The 17,464-nt window shown below is 54.3% G+C and overlaps 1 protein-coding gene across 4 annotated transcripts in view; it reads right to left on the minus strand.

Annotated features, from left to right (window-relative positions):
- The window catches only part of LAMA5 (laminin subunit alpha 5), an 86,917-nt gene that overhangs the window by 6,275 nt on the left and 63,178 nt on the right, over positions 1-17,464 (minus strand). For 3 of the 4 annotated variants that reach the window (XM_035343904.1, XM_035343903.1, XM_035343901.1), the window contains exons 27-65: positions 17,119-17,279; positions 16,435-16,543; positions 15,828-15,925; positions 15,107-15,308; positions 14,570-14,696; positions 14,223-14,362; positions 13,888-14,003; positions 13,392-13,603; positions 13,097-13,301; positions 12,727-12,871; positions 12,286-12,426; positions 11,734-11,895; positions 11,453-11,554; positions 11,286-11,369; positions 10,797-11,027; positions 10,161-10,274; positions 9,746-9,873; positions 9,436-9,516; positions 8,791-9,005; positions 8,150-8,250; positions 7,881-8,061; positions 7,639-7,782; positions 7,404-7,555; positions 7,215-7,325; positions 6,073-6,184; positions 5,376-5,546; positions 4,281-4,477; positions 4,072-4,188; positions 3,843-3,997; positions 3,522-3,663; positions 3,129-3,231; positions 2,896-3,009; positions 2,601-2,780; positions 2,338-2,480; positions 1,934-2,119; positions 1,556-1,692; positions 958-1,111; positions 688-821; positions 407-569 (exon numbers count right to left, since the gene is read on the minus strand). In XM_035343904.1, the coding sequence (XP_035199795.1) occupies positions 407-569; positions 688-821; positions 958-1,111; positions 1,556-1,692; positions 1,934-2,119; positions 2,338-2,480; positions 2,601-2,780; positions 2,896-3,009; positions 3,129-3,231; positions 3,522-3,663; positions 3,843-3,997; positions 4,072-4,188; positions 4,281-4,477; positions 5,376-5,546; positions 6,073-6,184; positions 7,215-7,325; positions 7,404-7,555; positions 7,639-7,782; positions 7,881-8,061; positions 8,150-8,250; positions 8,791-9,005; positions 9,436-9,516; positions 9,746-9,873; positions 10,161-10,274; positions 10,797-11,027; positions 11,286-11,369; positions 11,453-11,554; positions 11,734-11,895; positions 12,286-12,426; positions 12,727-12,871; positions 13,097-13,301; positions 13,392-13,603; positions 13,888-14,003; positions 14,223-14,362; positions 14,570-14,696; positions 15,107-15,308; positions 15,828-15,925; positions 16,435-16,543; positions 17,119-17,279 (5,670 nt within the window). The remainder of the gene's footprint in view (positions 1-406; positions 570-687; positions 822-957; positions 1,112-1,555; positions 1,693-1,933; positions 2,120-2,337; positions 2,481-2,600; positions 2,781-2,895; positions 3,010-3,128; positions 3,232-3,521; positions 3,664-3,842; positions 3,998-4,071; positions 4,189-4,280; positions 4,478-5,375; positions 5,547-6,072; positions 6,185-7,214; positions 7,326-7,403; positions 7,556-7,638; positions 7,783-7,880; positions 8,062-8,149; positions 8,251-8,790; positions 9,006-9,435; positions 9,517-9,745; positions 9,874-10,160; positions 10,275-10,796; positions 11,028-11,285; positions 11,370-11,452; positions 11,555-11,733; positions 11,896-12,285; positions 12,427-12,726; positions 12,872-13,096; positions 13,302-13,391; positions 13,604-13,887; positions 14,004-14,222; positions 14,363-14,569; positions 14,697-15,106; positions 15,309-15,827; positions 15,926-16,434; positions 16,544-17,118; positions 17,280-17,464) is intronic. The other variant, XM_035343902.1, reaches the window with a different exon arrangement.

Raw genomic sequence — 17,464 nt, forward strand, 5'->3', positions numbered from 1 at the left:
GCCCCGTGCCGTGGTGCACAGCCCAATGTGCCTCTCAGCACCGTCAGAAGCAGGTCCCGGTGCCTCAACCCATCACCGTGGCAACGAGGAGGGATGCAGGAGCAAGGAGCAGCCCTGTGCAGGGGGCACAGGGATGGCACTGCAAGGTGGAAATGCTCCTCACAGCACTGACTGCCAGTGAACCCTGGCCTAGCTCAAAAGCTCTGGGAGCTTGGGGGAGGCTCTCCGGCACCAGACAAGTGACTGCCTTGGCTGTGAGGTCTGCGTCCAGCCCTCTTGTGGCTTTTAGCACAAGTGCAGAAATACTGCTCCAAGCAGCACTCTGCCACTTTCCAAGCCCTCTCCTCCCGATTGCCCCAGCCCACTCGCGGAGGTGTGGAGGCTCCCTAGAGGAGCGGGCACCTGCCTGATTCTCCAGGAAGAAGAGGATGCCATTGTAGGAGACAACCCGGATCTCCTGCTCGAAGCGTTTGGTTGTACCGAACTGGCTCTCAAACTTGATCTCTGCATACCCGGTACCATCAAAGTAGGAGCCATCGGTCAGCCAGGGATCTCCTGTGGACTTGGACCTGACCCATGCAAGAAGAGAAACAAGGCGTCACTCCAAAGCCAACTGCCACGCTCTGGGGCAGCCAAGGGTCAGGGTAAGCCCCTGGGACAGGACCTGCCCTGGCCGTGGTGCCTTACCTCGCACAGGGCTTCTCAGCGGTGGTGTCCAACTGGAAGGTGTGCTGGAAGTTGTACAGGCTCACCACCTCCTCGTTCAGCGTGTCCAGCTCCAGGCACCCACGGTAGTTGGGATAACGCAGAGTGGGAGGGGGCTGGGAACGGAACCAGGTAAGGCAAGTTTGATCCTGGTTTCCCCACCATATCAAGGGCTCTCCCCCCAGAGAAGCTCCAAAGATACTGCTGATAGCTCCTAGGAAACCGTGCCTCCCTCCCTGCTGCCTGTCTCACCGTGAAGCTGGTGGGGTAGCCGCCCACGTAGAAGACCACGTTGTGCGGGTCGAGGTTGAGCAGCCCCTGTTCCCCCTTGGCCACGCTGTCTCCCTTGGTCTCGTGCACCGTCTGCCTTTCCACAATCACGGACATTTGCCCGTACTGCAGTATCCTGTGGCAGGGAGGGATGGTCAAGGTAAGTGGAGATTCCCAAAGACAAGCCAACCCTGCCTTCCCTGAGCAAAGGGCCTCCCCATGCAGCTCAGCCAAAAAGGGGTGCACCCCCCCCCCACCAGGAAACCCCATAGCAGCAGTGCATCGAAAGGAGTCAGCGCTCCTGTTATCAGTGCTGCCACCAGGCTGAAGGGACTCCCACGAGGAGCATCGTCATCTTTCACCTTTCCTTTCGTGAAGGCACCCCCAGACCTTCTGAGATGCGGCAAAGTAACTTCCCTGCCATTTTTTTTAAGTTGATCATTTATAAATGGTGTGGAATCCACAGCACCTCTGCGAGCCTGAGGCCTGCCTGGGTTTGGGCAGAGCACCACTGTGCACGTGCACTGCGGGGACAGGCTCCCCCTGAGGTCCCTCAGGACATGTCCCATCAGTCTCCTACCGGTTAATGCTGATGGTGGCGAACTGCTCTCCGATCTCCTCATCGACGGTTAGGGAAGCTGGCTCCTCGTTACCCAGTTTGTAGACCCACTGCACTTTGCGGTCCTTGAGCACGATACCCAGGTAGTCTCCAGTGGCCTGAATGCGGGGAGAGACAGGGCCACGTGCTGGCAATCAGGATGCACAGGAGTGCACCAAGCGATGCTCTCCCTGATGCACCGGAGCTGGGGGAACAGCAGGGCATGTGGAGAAAAGCGCCTGGTTCCCCAGGTGCTGAGGGCTGCACCAAGGGCATGATGTCCAGGCAGGATCCCCCACTGACACTGCAACCTGCCTGGGCTCCCGCTGCCCCCCTCCTGCCCCTGCAGTCCCATCTCACCTCCCGGCTGCCCAGGTACAACACGAACCGCCCCTCTTCTCCCCCATCCTGCCGTCGCTGCCGGCTCCTGGGCTCAGGATTTTGGATGTAGAACTTGAGGGATGTGTAGGCTGCCAAATCCTGCAGGTTGCTGGGCATCCGGACCTGCACGCCTGAGCTGCCGTTGAACTTCATGGGTACTTTCACCTGGAGGGAAAGAAATCCAACCGCAAAGGGCTGAAACCACTGCTGCTACCTCCTGTCCACAACCACTCTGTCAAGTCCACTTTCGGGGGTCTTCCCTTGAAAAAGCAGCCGTGCCTGGTAGCCCCAGAGCTCTTCTAGCTCCCTCTCCCATTTACATACCACCCTCAGGTAAGGCCTCGTTCACCCCAAGCCCCTCGCCCCCCGTGCACAGCCCTCACCTTGCTGGCGGCATTCCTCGCCTGTGTGATGAGCTGCCGGATCCGCACGATGTTCTCTGACACAGTGGCATTCTTGTTCCTCCTGTTCTCCAGGCTGCTCAGCGTCCCCAGCAGGAGTGGGATGGTGCTTTCCAGGCTGGACGCTGGAATTAGAGAGGAGCCAGTGTCACAGCTCCTGAAAGCAGTCTCTCTGGGGACGGATCTGTCCAGGTACGGGCTCGCACCAGACTCAGCCCCAGTAGCCAAGCAGGATGAGCACTCACCGGATTTCTTGGCGTCTTGGACTGCTCGGTTCAGGTCTTCGTTTCGAAGGCCTCCGTACTTGTCCTTCCACTCATCCAGGTTCTTCCTCATGGTGCTCAGGGAATCTTCCACTCTTGAAGCTGTTTCGTTGGCCTCTGTTGCTGCTGCTTTGGCTTTCTGGATCGCTTCTTTTGTGTCCTCTGGAAAGACAGGAGGAAAATCTCTGAGATGGCCAGGAGAGGAGAGGAAGCACTCGGCTCACAGCCTGGACTTGAGAATGGAGGCAGAGAGCAGCAGTGCCCACCCAGGACAAACCTTGGTCCCTTCCCAGCATGTCTTGCACAGACTGCAGCTGGTTCAACAGCTGCTCCTTTTTCGTGCGGAGGTCGGCCAGCTTGCCCTTCGCTGTCTGCAGAGTGCCTTTAATAGCTGCAATTAAAGAAAGGTATTAACACGTACTCTGCATGTTGGGTCTCGGCCCAGCCCAAAGGACACTGTGATCTGCTACGTCGGCCCAAAGCCTCCATCCTGCAAGGAGTTTCTCTCACCTCCATTGAGTTTTCTCTGCTCTCTCATCACAGACTCCTCAAGGTTGCTGCTGTTCCTCTTCAGCTCTTTAGAGATAGCCCCGAGATTTTCTGATACGACATTCTGTAAAACAAACAGGTGCTGCCTGGGAGTCTCGAAGAGGAATTCAAGTCTCTGCTCCTGACCACCCTCAAAAAATGCTCATTTGGGCAACTGCAGTGGGGTGTCCTATGGGGTGTGATAGGGAGACCCCAACCCCCAGAGACCAGCCCTGACCTCGGCAGATCTTGTGTTCTCTGACAAAGAACAAAGTGCTGAAGTCTCTGAGGGGGCAGAAGACCACTACGTGTGGGCGTGAAAAGCTGCAGGACCATTGAAGGAATTTGGCTTTTGCTTGTCTGCACAGCACGTACCATCAAAGCCTCGCCAGCTGCCTCGTCGGCATCGTGGGCTGCTCGCTCAGCTTTTTTCACAGCTTCAATGATGCTGGCATAGGCGTTGGAGGCATCAATTGCCCTCTGGATAAAGCCATCTTGGTTTGTGCCCTGGATAATGCTGTGTTGGAAGACAAAGCTGTCAAGCCTGTGGAGCTAAAGCCTTGGAGGCAACACCCCACTGCTCCCCTGCCGCAACGTAGGGGCTGTGGTTTCCCATCCCTAACCCTCATAAGTGAAGGTTGGGTTGGGTGGTGACTGACCAAGAAGCAGGACCAGGGAGCTGGGTGGATGTCTCACCTGGACAGGTTCTTGGCGAGCTCGCTCAGGAGCCGGGCATGCTCCTCCGCCTGCTCCACGATGGGGATCTTGCTGCTGGCTGGGGAGAACTTCTTGACCCGCTCTGTCAGGGGCAGCTTCGCTCCATCCAGCAGTGCCGCCAGCTTCTCGTACGCCTGCAAGGACATGTGTCACTCCCGAGGGCTGCCCCACTGTGCTCTGCTCATGCCAAAGCAACTCCATCACTCACCTCCTTTGCGCTCTCCATCTTCTGTAGGAAGTTGGAGACCTGGGCCAGGGAGTCCTCAGCCATCCTCAGGGTCTCCTGCACCAGCCCATACTGCTTCTGGAGCTCACGGCTCTTTTGCTGGACACAGAGATGTTGAGTTAGGAATGAGTGGGACCAGGGCAGGAACCCCTCACTGCTGGGCAGAACGGGTACATCTGGTGAAGGTCTACCTGACTCTCCTCCAGGTTGTTGCGGTTCAGGCTGTTCAAGTCCTCTGTCTGCCTGGTCTTGTTCACAGCCTCGTTGAGGGCATCGCGGAGATCCATCAGCTGGGAGCTGTGCTGTGCCAGACGGTCCTGGATGCTGCTCACCAGGTCCTGGTTGGCCTCCCAGTGGGAATGAAACTCATTCTTCACCCGATGCAACACTGGGAATGCAGGAGGTGAGAACCGTCACTAACCCATCCTCCTGTGTTAAAGGGCTCTTTCTGTGCTTGGCTGTGGAAAAGTCTGATTCTGGTCTCACTTTGCTGGTATCAAGACCTGAAGTGACTATCCTCCCTGCCTTCCTCTTTCAGCCTGGATAGCATAGAATCTCATCCAATATTATCTAAAGATCTCCAGTGCTGCTGAGAGGGATAGGATCTCTTTCAGAAAGATGCTCAGCCATGCCCATAAGGCTCCATATGATGGAGAATCTCTACCTGAGTCCCATTCCACTGCTTGATTACTCTCACTGCATGCACTTATTTCTAGTAAGAGACAGTTTATAATTCCATCTGCCAGCTGCTAAATTATGTTTTGCCACTGTCTGCTAATCAGAAGCACTCAACTCCCTGCAATAGCTGGTCTGCCTGGTAGGCAGCAGAGCTTTGCATGGGAGCACAATGTGACCCCTTGTTCCTGCCAGGGAAGCCCTCGGGATGGCAGGGCTGCCAGTTATTATTCTGAACCACTCTCTTGGGACAGTGAAGAAACACAAGGTGACTCATTCCCATCCACATGTGATGTCTGTATGATAAATGCTAACTCCTGCTTCTAAGTGTTGTCATTTTTGGTCGTCTGCCCAGTCTACCTGAACTACCCAGTATAATCTGCTTTAAAATTCATTTTGAGGGGAAAAAAACGTAAGTGATCCCATTGGAGTACCACAGAGGACCCATAAATTACTGTAAAACTTGTTAGGGGTGTCTGTTTTAATAACCACACCCTCCAAACATGACTAAGATGTGTAGCGTCTGCAAGGGCTCCAAACCAGGCTGTCAGGAACAACCCAACCAAGCAGGGTCTGCACAGCTCTGTCCCGTGTTGCTAAGCTGGACTCACGCTTCTGAGCTTCCTCATGCTCGCGCCTTGCCAGCTCTTCTTGGCTGCCCAGATTCCGCTCCTTCATCTCCCTCAGCATCCTCTCCACCTCAGCCATCTTCTGCCGAAACTCCTCAGTGGAGGTGGTACTGGCGTTTGCCGCACCAAACTTGGCCATCTGCCGCACCAAGTCTGCAGAGAAACCCAGTTCTGTTAGTGTCAACAGATCCCGGTCCCTTCGCCACCCTCTGAGACCTTCATCTCTCACATCACCCTCACCAAAATGCAGCCGGCCCTTGTTCAGTACTCAGGCACCCAACCTGCAAGATTACACAGGTGTATTGCCATGTTTCTGGCTTGTTGACCACTACCGCTAATACACGCTACGTCCCGAGCACCTTCTTGTGATTTTGCCTCCTCTTCTTGATCCAGTCCCTGTTTTGCTATATCTCTTCCGAAGCAACAGTTTTATACGTTTTAATAAAATTTGTGCAAGTTTCACGTATTTTTTCCAAAGATGGCATTCGGTCAGACAGCTGGGACTCACAATGACCTCTGGTCTACCTAAACAGCCACGGGTCTGGGAGGATCTCCACTACATTTGCATTTCCCCTTCTTTTTTTCCATGGCCCTTTCTAAGCGATGCAGTACTCTGCTGTTTGCAAAGCAAAATTCCCAGCAGGAAAAACCCACAAAGCAGGGATGCTTCTTTACCTACCTCCAATGCTTTTCTGAATACTCTGGATATCCAGCAGGAGTTGCTCCCCTCTCTGGTAAGTCTCTCTCGTGTTCTCCTCTAAATGGTTTGCTTTTCTGTGAGTCATTGTCATCTAAAACACAAAACACTGACTTAGCTCAAGTGTAAGTTATGTTTAACATGACCCACCTGAGGGTATGATGTTTCCAAAAAACACACAAGGCTGGGAATACGCAGCTTTTGAGCTCCCTGGAGTCACATTTCCTGCAACGGCTACCTGGTGCTGCGCTCCTGTGATATGTTATGGATGGTCTTATCTACTGCCTTACAGGAGCACAAGTGAGAAGCGAAGCTCCTGGTGCAATAGGTTCTGGATCCTGAAATGGTTCTAAGACCACAGAGGACATCTCTGTCCTGCGCTCTTGCTCTTGACACAGGAAAAGGTTTAGAAACCAGCGCTAGGCCCACATGGGTCCTGACCAGGGAACAAGAGGAGGTACAGGCCTGCAGTTCAGCCGTTTAAAGCACGGACATCCGTATACACTGAGGCAGACATTTGTCCATGCAGCTGCTCAAGGGACACCCAAAAGTCTCACGTGGAGACTTTTCCCTCTCCCTTAGATTAAAAGCAGAGAGATTATAAATTAAATCAAATTCTTCTCAGTTTATAAATTCTCTGCAGACACGGGTAGTGTTTCTAGACTGTACCGACTGCACCTTGCAAAATGTGTGCAGTACTGAGGCCTCCAGGGATAACTACAACAAAGAGGGTGTATTTGTTTGCTGATGGGCATGGCTTCTCCCTGCCATAGGGATACACCCAGGGCAGGCTTGGACACTTATGTTCACTCCTTTATGCTACTTCTGTAACTAACATTTTATTATATTTATTTTTACCGGTTAAATATGGAACTCCTCCAAAAGCAAGTGTTAAACCAAGAAGTAGCCATCGATATCACAAGAAGTTTAACAGCCCTTTAAGGGAGCAACGCAGGTAATGTAACTCGGGCACCTGAGCGAGACATCCCGACATCCACAGCTGGGCTGAGCAGGAGATCCATCCTGCCAAAACTAGGTTCCTCACAGCCTTCAAAGCCCTCATTTTAAATAAAGGGGGGGGGACTCTTGCTCTGTAAGGGGAGGGAGACGGAGAAATATCCTACTTTGTGCTGCAGTGCATTCAAGTCCTGTGTGAGGTCCGTGTTCTCATCCTCCAGCTCATCAGCCCTTTGCCTGACCTTGCTCATGGCTCTCTGGTACTCACGCAGCTGGTTCTGGAAAAAAAAAGATCTGAAATTAGGCCAGCATGCCAGCAAACACAGGTAAAAAACAGCATTATACCTTGCACGCACAGCGATAGCTGCCATAGTACTGTTGAGGCCATGGAGGCGAGCCCAGGCGATGGAGCTGGCGTTGAGGTTGACCAGCTGGTTGCGGATGGAGGGCAAGGACATCTCGATGCTCTGCAGATCCTCCAGCAGAAGCAGGACACAGCTATCGCACACTGCCAGGGGAATGCAGCAGTCAGCACGGGGCCCTCTCTCAGGTCTTCCCACAGCTTTTTCCCCAGCACTGCAGGACACAGACCTTCACACCTCATGCTGTCCGGGCCGTTCGCCACCGGGATCTCGTAGTCGTGCATGCAGACGTCGCACTGCTTCCCCGTCAGCCCGTTGGAGCAGGTGCATTCCCCGGTGCGCGGGTCACAGGAGCCCCCTCTGCACTCACACTCTGCCAAGTTTAAGAACAGGGAAAAGGCCTGTGTCATCACTTTGTGCTGTTGCCACCCCTCCACGTGAGGGACCCAGCACCTGGGCAGCAGGACTCACTTCTGCAGCCCCTCTCGCTGAAGCCCCAGTAGCCGGGGGCGCACTGCTGGCAGCGCAGGCCGCTGACACCGGGCAGGCAGCTGCACTGTCCTGTCTGCACGTGGCAGCTGCTCCCCACAGCACCGACGTCGCAGTCGCACCTCTGGCAGCCGGAGCATCCCTCGAAGCCATAGTACCCCTCCTAGGGAAAAGCAGGTCGGTGGGTACCCCGTTCAGAAAGGGCAGGCGTGCCTGCACAGCCACTGTCACGGCACGCAGGTGGCTCTCACCTCGCAGCGGTCACAGTGCTGGCCTGTCACCCCAGCCTTGCAGAAGCACTGGCCAGTCTGTGGATGGCATGAGTCAGTCCCGCAAGGCGAACAGTTGCACTCTGCCAGGGAAAAGATACACCCAGTTATATGCTGAACTGAAGAGACTGGTCAGCTACCCCCAGACCTCCTTCTTCCTGACGGGGAACCCCATTACTGACTACCACAGAGCCTCTCTCTTCTTGGACCTGCTCCAGCTGACAACTTATGCCCATTACCCTCGCCCAGGACAGCTCCTCTTTTGTGAGCTGCCGCTCCCCTGAGGGAGCTGAGCGGTGCTGGGAGTGGGCTGTGCACACCCACGCTCCCGGGGAAGCGCCAGCACCGCTGCTGCAGTAGCTGCTTGGAGCAAGACTGTTCCAGCCTGGGTGCGGCTTGGCAGTCTACAGACAGTTTTGGAGGTTATGGAGTTGTGCTGGAGGGGACATTTTTAGAGCTGTTTTTTTTCTTTATCATCATCTTTAGAGGCTGCCTGTCCTGGCACGTGTGTATCTGAGTGCATGACTCATCCAGGCAATGAGCAGCTCATCCAAGGCTCTTGACATGTCAGAGGTCTGTCTCTCCACCTTCTCCCCACAGCGCTTGCTGCCTGCCCCACTCACGCGTGCAGTTCTTGGCTGTCACTGCATCCCCATAGAAGCCAGGGGCGCAGACCTCGCACCGTGCACCGGCTGTGTGGTGCATGCACCCCATGCAGGCACCCGTCAGGGAGTCGCAGCTGCTGAAGAGCATGTTGGGATCCGTGTTCCTGCTGCAGTCGCAGGGCTGGCACGAACTGCCAATCACCAAGGGATTGCCGTAGTATCCTGGGGCACACCTGGAGAAATACAGCAAGTTACAACACAGCCAGGGCACCGGGGGGATCCTCAGAGCTCTTGCTGGCACCACACATCAGTCTTGAGCAATTATAACCGAGGGCATCCAACACCTGCAAGTGATGCAGCCCTCTGGGATCTCAAAGCACTTTGCGTTTTCCCTTAGGGTACCCCAGAAAGGTGCCTTTATCACAGGCTGCAAGTTAAGGCAAAGCCCAGCTAAGTAATGCAGCCCCAGTAACACAATCAGCAGTAAAGACAACCATGGGGTAGCTGCAGGCTGAAAGGGACTGAAAGAATTCCTGCCAGAGCAAATCACACTGGGGGCAAGGCTAACTGTTCCCTCTGCAGTTTCTACTAGAACTTTTCTTCTGCCACAGCACGGGACTAGCGTGGCTGTGGCCCCAGAAACACGGGTGCCATCACCCTTACCGCTCACAGTTGGGTCCAGCGTAGCCCGGCTTGCAGAGGCACTGCATGTTGGAGCCCTTGCGGACACAACCGACAGCGAAACTGAAACGACAAGGGGTGAACAGGAAGGTGCAGGCACCTCACTGACGTGGTGCCAGGGGGGCTCAATTTTTTGGTTTGGACTGCTGGGACCTCAGGTAAGAGAGTGGGTTTGGGGCCATGGACAAGGCTCACTCCCCAGCACCAAAGCAGTGCCCTGACACGGGCCAGCCTGGTTCCCAGAAGTTAAACGGGGGGGGGCAAACAGGCAATCGCATTCAAGGGTGCTCACTTGTTGGAGGCAACGGAAAGAGGACACGGACATCCGACACACTGCAGGGACCCTTCAGCAGAGTGGCTGCTCACGTAGCCGTCCTTGCACTTCTCGCAGTGGTCTCCCTCTGTGTTGTGCTGGCAGTTCTGCAAGGACAAGGCAGGCTGAGGGCTCAGCACTGACAGCAGGAAACAGTGGCTCACACAGACAATTCCCCACCAGGTATCTGGATGCTTTGGTCCCTCCCCTTTCCTACAACTGTTTTTCACACGAAGCTGACCCTGAGTGGGACCACCCCTGAAATGGCACGTGCAGCAAATGCTCTGATTCAAGCGTGGTCCCACTGACGCAGTTTGCACGTGAAGAGCTTTTTTAATCACACACTACAGATCTTCCAAGTCCAAAATACCATGCTGGTTCACTGTTTACTTACAAGGCATATCCCAGATCCTGGCAGGCACTGATCTGAGTGGCCATTGCAATGACATGGGATGCATTTTCCCAAAAATAGCCCCTTGGTGTCCCTGTAGTAACCTGGAGCACATTCCTGAGGAGAGAGGAGAAGACAGAGATGTGAAAAACAGCCTGACAAAGCAGAGACTGATTTAGTTTCCATGACAGAATTTCCACAGGGCTGTATAGACAGGGAAGAGATTAAAAGCAACAACAAAATTTTTTCCATGCAGCTCTTTTCTGTTCCTCATCAGTAGGAGATAATTGCACAGGCATTAGGACCTACTCCAAGATACTGCAAAAACTTGATTTTGGTCTTCAACACCCGAACAATTTCCCCATCGCGCCTTTTCCAAGAGGCCAGATGCAGCTAATTCATGTCTCCCAAGTGCTGTGGTGGAAGGGAAGCTGTGAGCAGGCTGGTGCGGAGGAGCTTGGGAGATGTTGTTCCTTCCTCAGACAATCTGAGCTGCGATTAAAACTAAAGCCCTCAGGGGTCAACGATCCAAGCCCCATGGACTGCCACCTGCACCAAGCATGACGGGTGTCTGAGGCCCCAAATGGTGACTGCTCAACTACTCTCTGCCTGGAATTGTGCGTGCCCTTTTGCTCCTACCTGGCAGGAGTCCCCCTGGTAGTTAGCTGGGCAAAAGCACAACTCCACGTTGCTGGCTTGGATGCCTGTAGCTGTATCTGTTGCAATCTCCAGGACCACACGGCGCAGGGACACAGATGAGGAGAGCTGGGAGAAGAGTGCCCGTATTTGCAGCTGCTCCAGGTTTGCCAGCACCATCATGAGCTCCTCTCTTGACACAGGGTTGTGCGTCTCCGTGTGCCTGAAGTTACCCTAGTGGGAGAAGACCTGACATTACTGGCAGAAAGCAGAAGCCCTTATTTTGTTCCGGGCACTCGGACATCCAGCCTAACCTTCACTTCCCTGGTGTGGGGATGTCTCCCCTTTGCACAGGTAAAACGGTTCCTGGATTTTCACAGCCAGTTCAGCAACAAAAATAGTGAATTCAAAGCAATCCTCCCTTCTGCCTCCATGCTAGTCTTGTCCTTTCAGTAGCATCTGAGCACTTGGTACGTGTGTGTGCAAACTCACCTCCACCAGCTGCAGTTGACCTTCATGTACCCCCCCTGGGGATGGGTAGGAGCCTTCCAGAAACATGATGCTCATCTGATTTCCCTGGGAACAGCAAGGAAAGTGTCAGTCACCACCTCATCCTGCTCACATTAGTAGTAGCCACCAGAGAATTTCTCGGGCTGCACCTTCAGGATCACGTCGGGGCGGGACTCCATCGGAATGAAAACGTCGCCCCTCCGGGGGTCGGAGTGAAGCTCGTAGCGCAGGTGGCCACCGTAAGAGGAAACCTAAGGGAGAGACAAATCTCCTATGTTGCTGCAAGTCCACACCAGGACCTGAGCCAGAGATGTATGTGCTCAAACATGAGTGAGCCGTGCCTGCATGCTTGTGGGCACGCTGCCGGCATGCATGTTGGTGGGGTCAGCGATGTGTCTGGCTGCTGGTCCCGCTGTCACTGTGTTCTTACCCGGTCCCCGAGGTAGGAGCTGGGCGCAACCCAGTAGAGCTCCTGATAGGCATCTGGGAGATTCTTGAGATCAGCACGGACGAGCTGCTCCCGCAGGCTCAGGGATGTTGGCACTTCCTGGCGGTCACTGCTCAGCAAGAGCCACCCGTTCATGTCGATGAACTGTGGGGAAAGAACAACTGTACGTGTTTTCCTGGGAGCCCCCACTGTGCCCTGGTGGAGCTGCAGAACGTATTTGGACACTGACACTTTTCAGTACAGCTGAAAGGATGCCAGGAGGGTCACAACCTCCCGTGCATCTTGATGAAGCCACTGGAAAGCTGAGCACCAGCCCCACGTGGCACAACCCTGCTATGCCTTTCCACCCTACGAGGCCCCAGGGACCAGAAGAAGGGGCTGAAAGTGGGAGATGGGCACAGTAAGACAAAGATAACCTTCCTCACAGCCTGTCTTCCAGAGGGTTAAGATCAGTGCGGGATGGAGACCCCAGGGCAGCAGAGAGCCAGGCAGATGGGAACACAGCTCATCTGTGAGCTCTGGCAGCTCCCTTACCTCGGCTCGGTACTTCTCAGCGCTGCGGCAGCGATCGGTTGCACCGAAGCAGAAACACTTGGTGCAACCCTTGGGGTTACTGGCGTCCAAAGAAAACGTCCCCAGGCGGCACTGGTCACACCTCGGGCCCTCCACATTTTCCTGGAAGACAAACAAAGCTCAACAGCGTCAGCAGCTCCTTGCTAGGCCTTCCTAGAGGACAGAGGCTGTATGAGTGGCTCAGAGTGCCTGACTCCCCAGCAACTGCCTGGTGAGTGAGCCCTTGCAGCCAGGAAAAATAGGGAAAAGAAGCTTTTCAGGGTATTCTGGACCAGCTACTCCTTGAGTCTGGCTCCCTCTTGGCCCACTAGACTCCTGTAGCCCCCCCCAGCTGAACATATTGCTAGAGCAAGGAGACAAGCCGAGCAGAAACGCACCACGTCAAAGTGCCGGAGGACTGACCTTGCAGTGACACTGCCCCGTGACCGGATCACACGTGCTTGCTTCAGTGCCAGCTGGGTGGCAGTCGCAGCGCTGGCAGTTGGGGTAGTGGTAGTAGCCGGGGGCACAGAGGTCGCACTGTCGCCCTATGACATTGGGCTTGCACCTGGACAGGACACAAGAGATGCAGCATTAGGAACCTCAGCCTTACACTGATGTATGAAGATCAGATGGGTTTTCAGAGCTTCCTCCATGCTGGCAGGGACACTGCTGACAAGGATTTCCCCATCCTGCCTGTTTCTTCCCTGCAGCCTGCCAACATGTCTAGTCACTCCCCCAGGGACCGGAGATGCTGCCAGGTGTGCCCTGGACAGGGACAGGGCTCCCTCACCTGCACTGCCCGCTGTCCACATCGCAGCCCGGCTCTGTCAGCTCCTGCACGCCCGGCCGAGAGCAATTGCAGTCCTCACACCCGATGAGGGGGTGGCAGCCAAAGGTCTGGGGCTCACAGACAACGCATTCTGGCTTCAGGGTGTGCGGAGGGCAGATGCACTGCCCCGTCACTTCGTCACAGAGACGCGTCCCACAGTCACAGGCTGGAAGAGGCAGAAAGAAGCTGTGTTTGTGAGGGCAAGACCCTGGCAGCCCAAGGCCAAACGGCCAGAGCAGGAGACAGGACAACTTACGCCTGCAGTTGGGGAAGCCCCAGTAGCCGGTGGCACAGCGGGAGCACTCTCGCCCGATGACATTGGACTTGCAGGGACACTGCCCGCCGAAGGGCTCACACTGGCTGCCCCGTGCCCCGGCCTCATGGCACTGGCAGGGCTGCGCCCCGTTGTTGTAGAAGAGGGACAGCGAGATGGCGGAGTCGCGGCAAAACCTCGACGATGTGCTGGGACTGCAGGGGGAGGCAGGAGGAGTCACTGTGGCGTGCTCTCCCAACCTCCTCACCACCCCAAAATCCATCAGGATTGCCCACAGAGACACTGAACTGGTGGGATGGAGAGCCCTGTGACACTGAGATCGCCCAAACACCCCTGGGTTTGGTCAGTAGATAATGAAAGCATTAACCAGAGCCCTCCCCCGGCACACACAGTGCCTGAAAAGGGAACAGGTTGTGGCTTCCTGAGGAGCATGCAGCCCTTGTACAGCACAGCAGCAGCCCAAAGCCAAAGGTCTCACTTGATGTAGAAGCTGTTAATGCCACAGCTACTGATGAAGTCATAGGACTTGTCCAGGGGTTCCTCCTGCAGGTACTGAGAACTGTAGCTGTCTTCTGGCACCACAAGGATGTAATCCTGCAGCAAGGACAAGATGGGTGAGTCTTAGCTGAGCTGGACAGGTGTGAATCCTGCCCACAGTTCTGCGCCACTAACACTGGAGATTAAAACTTTCTAAGGCTGTTCAGAAACTGAGGATGGTGGGAAACATTCTTATGGTGACACAGTTGCAAAAATCCCCAAGCCCTGCTTGAGCCTGGTCCAGCATGCCAAGGGGCTTCCCAGAGTGAGACTCACCAGCCACAGCTGCTTGCCCTGTGGCACTCGAACAACCACAGTCAGATCATTATCAGTAACATCCAGGATGATCTGGTCCTCAGAAACTACCAGGCTCCGGCACCCATAGCCATGGGGACAGAAAGTTGCATTGGTCTGACCTGAAAAAACAACGAAGATATTGGTCTCACATTTCCCTTGCAGACCCCACCATACCCTGCCAGTTTGAAAGAGCTGAGAGTCAGTGTTACTTCGTGCTTGCATTCCTCAGAGAACCCAGTTATTGTCTAGCATGAAGAACTTTCTGGGGCGCCTCTTACAGCGCTGCTGCCTATCAGCAGTTTTCCCCAGGCCTCTGCTCATCTCACCTTGCCAGATGCGCCCCCCGTTGATTAACACTTCCACAGGGAAGGTGGGATGGTTGGGCTGGTAGTAGTGCAGGATGAAGGCATAGCGTCCCAGGTTCTGAATCCGGCTGTTAAACACAACGGCATCCTGGCCCCAAACGTGAGAAAAGAGAGGGAAGAAATAAATAAATAAAATAAAATCTGCACTTACACCTGCTTTTCATTTTTTATTATTGCAGACTTCTGCTCCTACTGCACAGCTGTCAGGCAACAGTCAGACTTTTGGTTAATCAGCCTCCCATTCCTCCACACTCCCCTTTCTAACCGTACCACCTGCAAAGCTGTTCCTGGGAGTCCAGAAAACCAAGCAGGGCAGGAGGGAGGTGAGAACTCAATGGGAATTACAGGTTCAGGGACAAATTTAAAGTCCTGGTTAAATTCTGAAAAGTCCAATTGCTAAATTGATAAAGCTACTGAATAAATAATGAAAACTGCATGCCCCAGCTGTCCAGTGTTACAGCACCACCACGACAGCCCACCCCATGCCCACGCTGCTACCTGGGGCTGTTGCAGGAGAATGACTTTTGTGGTGGGGTCCACAGCTGTGGGAGGCCGAGGTGCAGGCTCCAGTGGGACCCCGGCTGGAGCCACGTGGACTGCCTGAGCCAGGGGGACATCAGAGGCAATGGGCAGAGCCTGCCCCCCCTCCAAAATGATTGACTGGGAAAGCTTCAGAAACCTTGAGGGAATGCACGAACTGCTGCAAAAGAAGAGCACGGGATGTTAGGAGACAAAGGCTTTGGGGGATCACAGAACTGTAGGTCAAATAGATCCTGTAGATCCTGGCAGAAAAAGCACACCCTCTAACACCTTTAGGATGAGGATGCCTGCTGCAGGAGAGCTTTCTACTGGGACCTGGGGCTCTGGGACACAGGCTCAGCAGGAAGGACAGAAATTTTGCAAAGGTTAATTCCTGTGCAAATATTTGTTTAGGGCAGTGTTAAGAATTTGGATTCAGTGAATGTCCCTTGCCACATGTGAGGAAGCACAGGAAAGCCTATCCATGATGACAGCTGAGGAGCTGCCCCAGGAGGCAATGTGGTGTTTAGGGAAAGGAGCAGCTGCCTGACTTCCAGTCCTTACTCCGTCACTGCCTGCTTGGTGGCCATGGATGAGGAGCTTCACCGCAGCCTCCTGTGCCACAGATTTCTTTCTCCCGTGTCAAGAATTTCAGAGGGTAACAGCCACTTTCACACTAAATCCTGAGGGATTCTGTTACCTGTTGGATGAGAACGTGCCATGGACGCTGATGCAATGCACCTTTGGCTCAACGAACTCCATGGTGAACCGAGCAGCGGGTATGAGGTACACCTTGTGCTGCAGGCCATGAAAAGGAGAGAAGCTTGGTTACACAACAGCCTCTGTCACTGCGAGTCCACAGCAGCTTTGGAGTCCACCATCAGCATTCTAAACACCCCCCTCATCAGCCAGGTTAGCCAATGCACAGCAGGCTGCACCCTGCTTACTGCCCCTCCTTCCCTGGTACAAGCCCTAAGGTGTTTAGGAGCTCCATGTATTTATGGGTTTCTTCATCCTCAGCAAAGCAACCACGAATGCCTCCAGGTAAAATGGGAAGAGGCACTGTCACATTGCTCAGAGCTTCCTCTGCAAAGAGCAGCTTCTTCTCACCATCTGCTCCCAAACCCACGTCTCCTGATCTACTTCAAAACACTGCTGAGCACACTCTCCACCTTGGACTGCTCATGACTCGGATGGAGATCTAGTGTCCAGTCCAGTTAGGAGCAGAAAGCCCTTCTACGGACTAGGTGCTGCTCCTGCCTCTCCTTGCAACCTGCAAACAGAGCTGCCCTCCCAGGGAGCCTTACCAGGAAGAAGTCAGCCAGATCAGCGATGAACCGAATTGTGGCCTCCGAGGTAAGTTCAAAAGTTGCCAAGCGGCTCTGGGAATCTACAGCAATCCCTCGGCAAAGGAAACTGTGAGACAAACACAGATTTTGAGGCCAGCCTTGAGCAGGGTCACTATCTATTTCTTGTCTTGCCAGCTACATGTCCTGAAGGCATTTATACAAAGTCCCTGTAAATCTTTTGATGCCTTTTCTGGCAAGTCATAAGAGTGAAGTTTCCCAAGGACAGCCCAGACATTTGTTTCCTATTGCAAAGGTTGCAGTCTGAAATCAGACACTTCTATTGTAAGGGACAGGGTTTGACCTGCACCATCAGCTCCAACAAACCCGCCCGTGGGCCATTCCCTAACTCAGGGCCCCTAACCACGTACCCAGCTGTAAAGGGGAGCAATACATCTCTTGGCAGAGGTACTACAGGACTCCACCGGCACAGGTAGCGTGCCAGGGATACCATGTAGTTCCCAGGGACAGCCAGTCACTAAAATTGTGTCCAACTAGACTGAGTTTAGAGGTACACAGCTTAGACACACAATGCTGCAGCATTCTTTGTTTATGTGATAAAGCAGAAAAAGCTCGACTGAGGGAGTCTGTCCTCACCACGTCACAGGAGGTTGAAACCTTTCTCTGTCTCAGAGCAGACCATACCTGTAGACACACGGGTAGAAGGTGAACGTGCCCTGCTGCATGGCCAAGTGTGGCGAGCTGACAGCAACGCCGACTGCCTGCAAAGCATTGGTGTTGGCGTACTCCACCAGCAGCACGTATTGTCCGGGCTGAGCAACAGGCAGCGACAGCTGGACTTCCACCTGGAGGACAGAGAGACAGCTGAAGGGGGTCTCCTGTCCCACTCCCCATAGCGAGTGCATGCAGGATGCCTGTGCTGCAAACCAGCCTCCTCTGCACAGCCCATGCACACGCTGGAGTTTGCACCCCACGGCTGTTTGCACCTCTCATGCGAGGAGATATGTCACGGCACTCATTTGTGGTATTT

Source organism: Oxyura jamaicensis, chromosome 20 (assembly GCF_011077185.1).
Source record: "Oxyura jamaicensis isolate SHBP4307 breed ruddy duck chromosome 20, BPBGC_Ojam_1.0, whole genome shotgun sequence".
NCBI classification, from domain to species: domain Eukaryota; kingdom Metazoa; phylum Chordata; class Aves; order Anseriformes; family Anatidae; genus Oxyura; species Oxyura jamaicensis.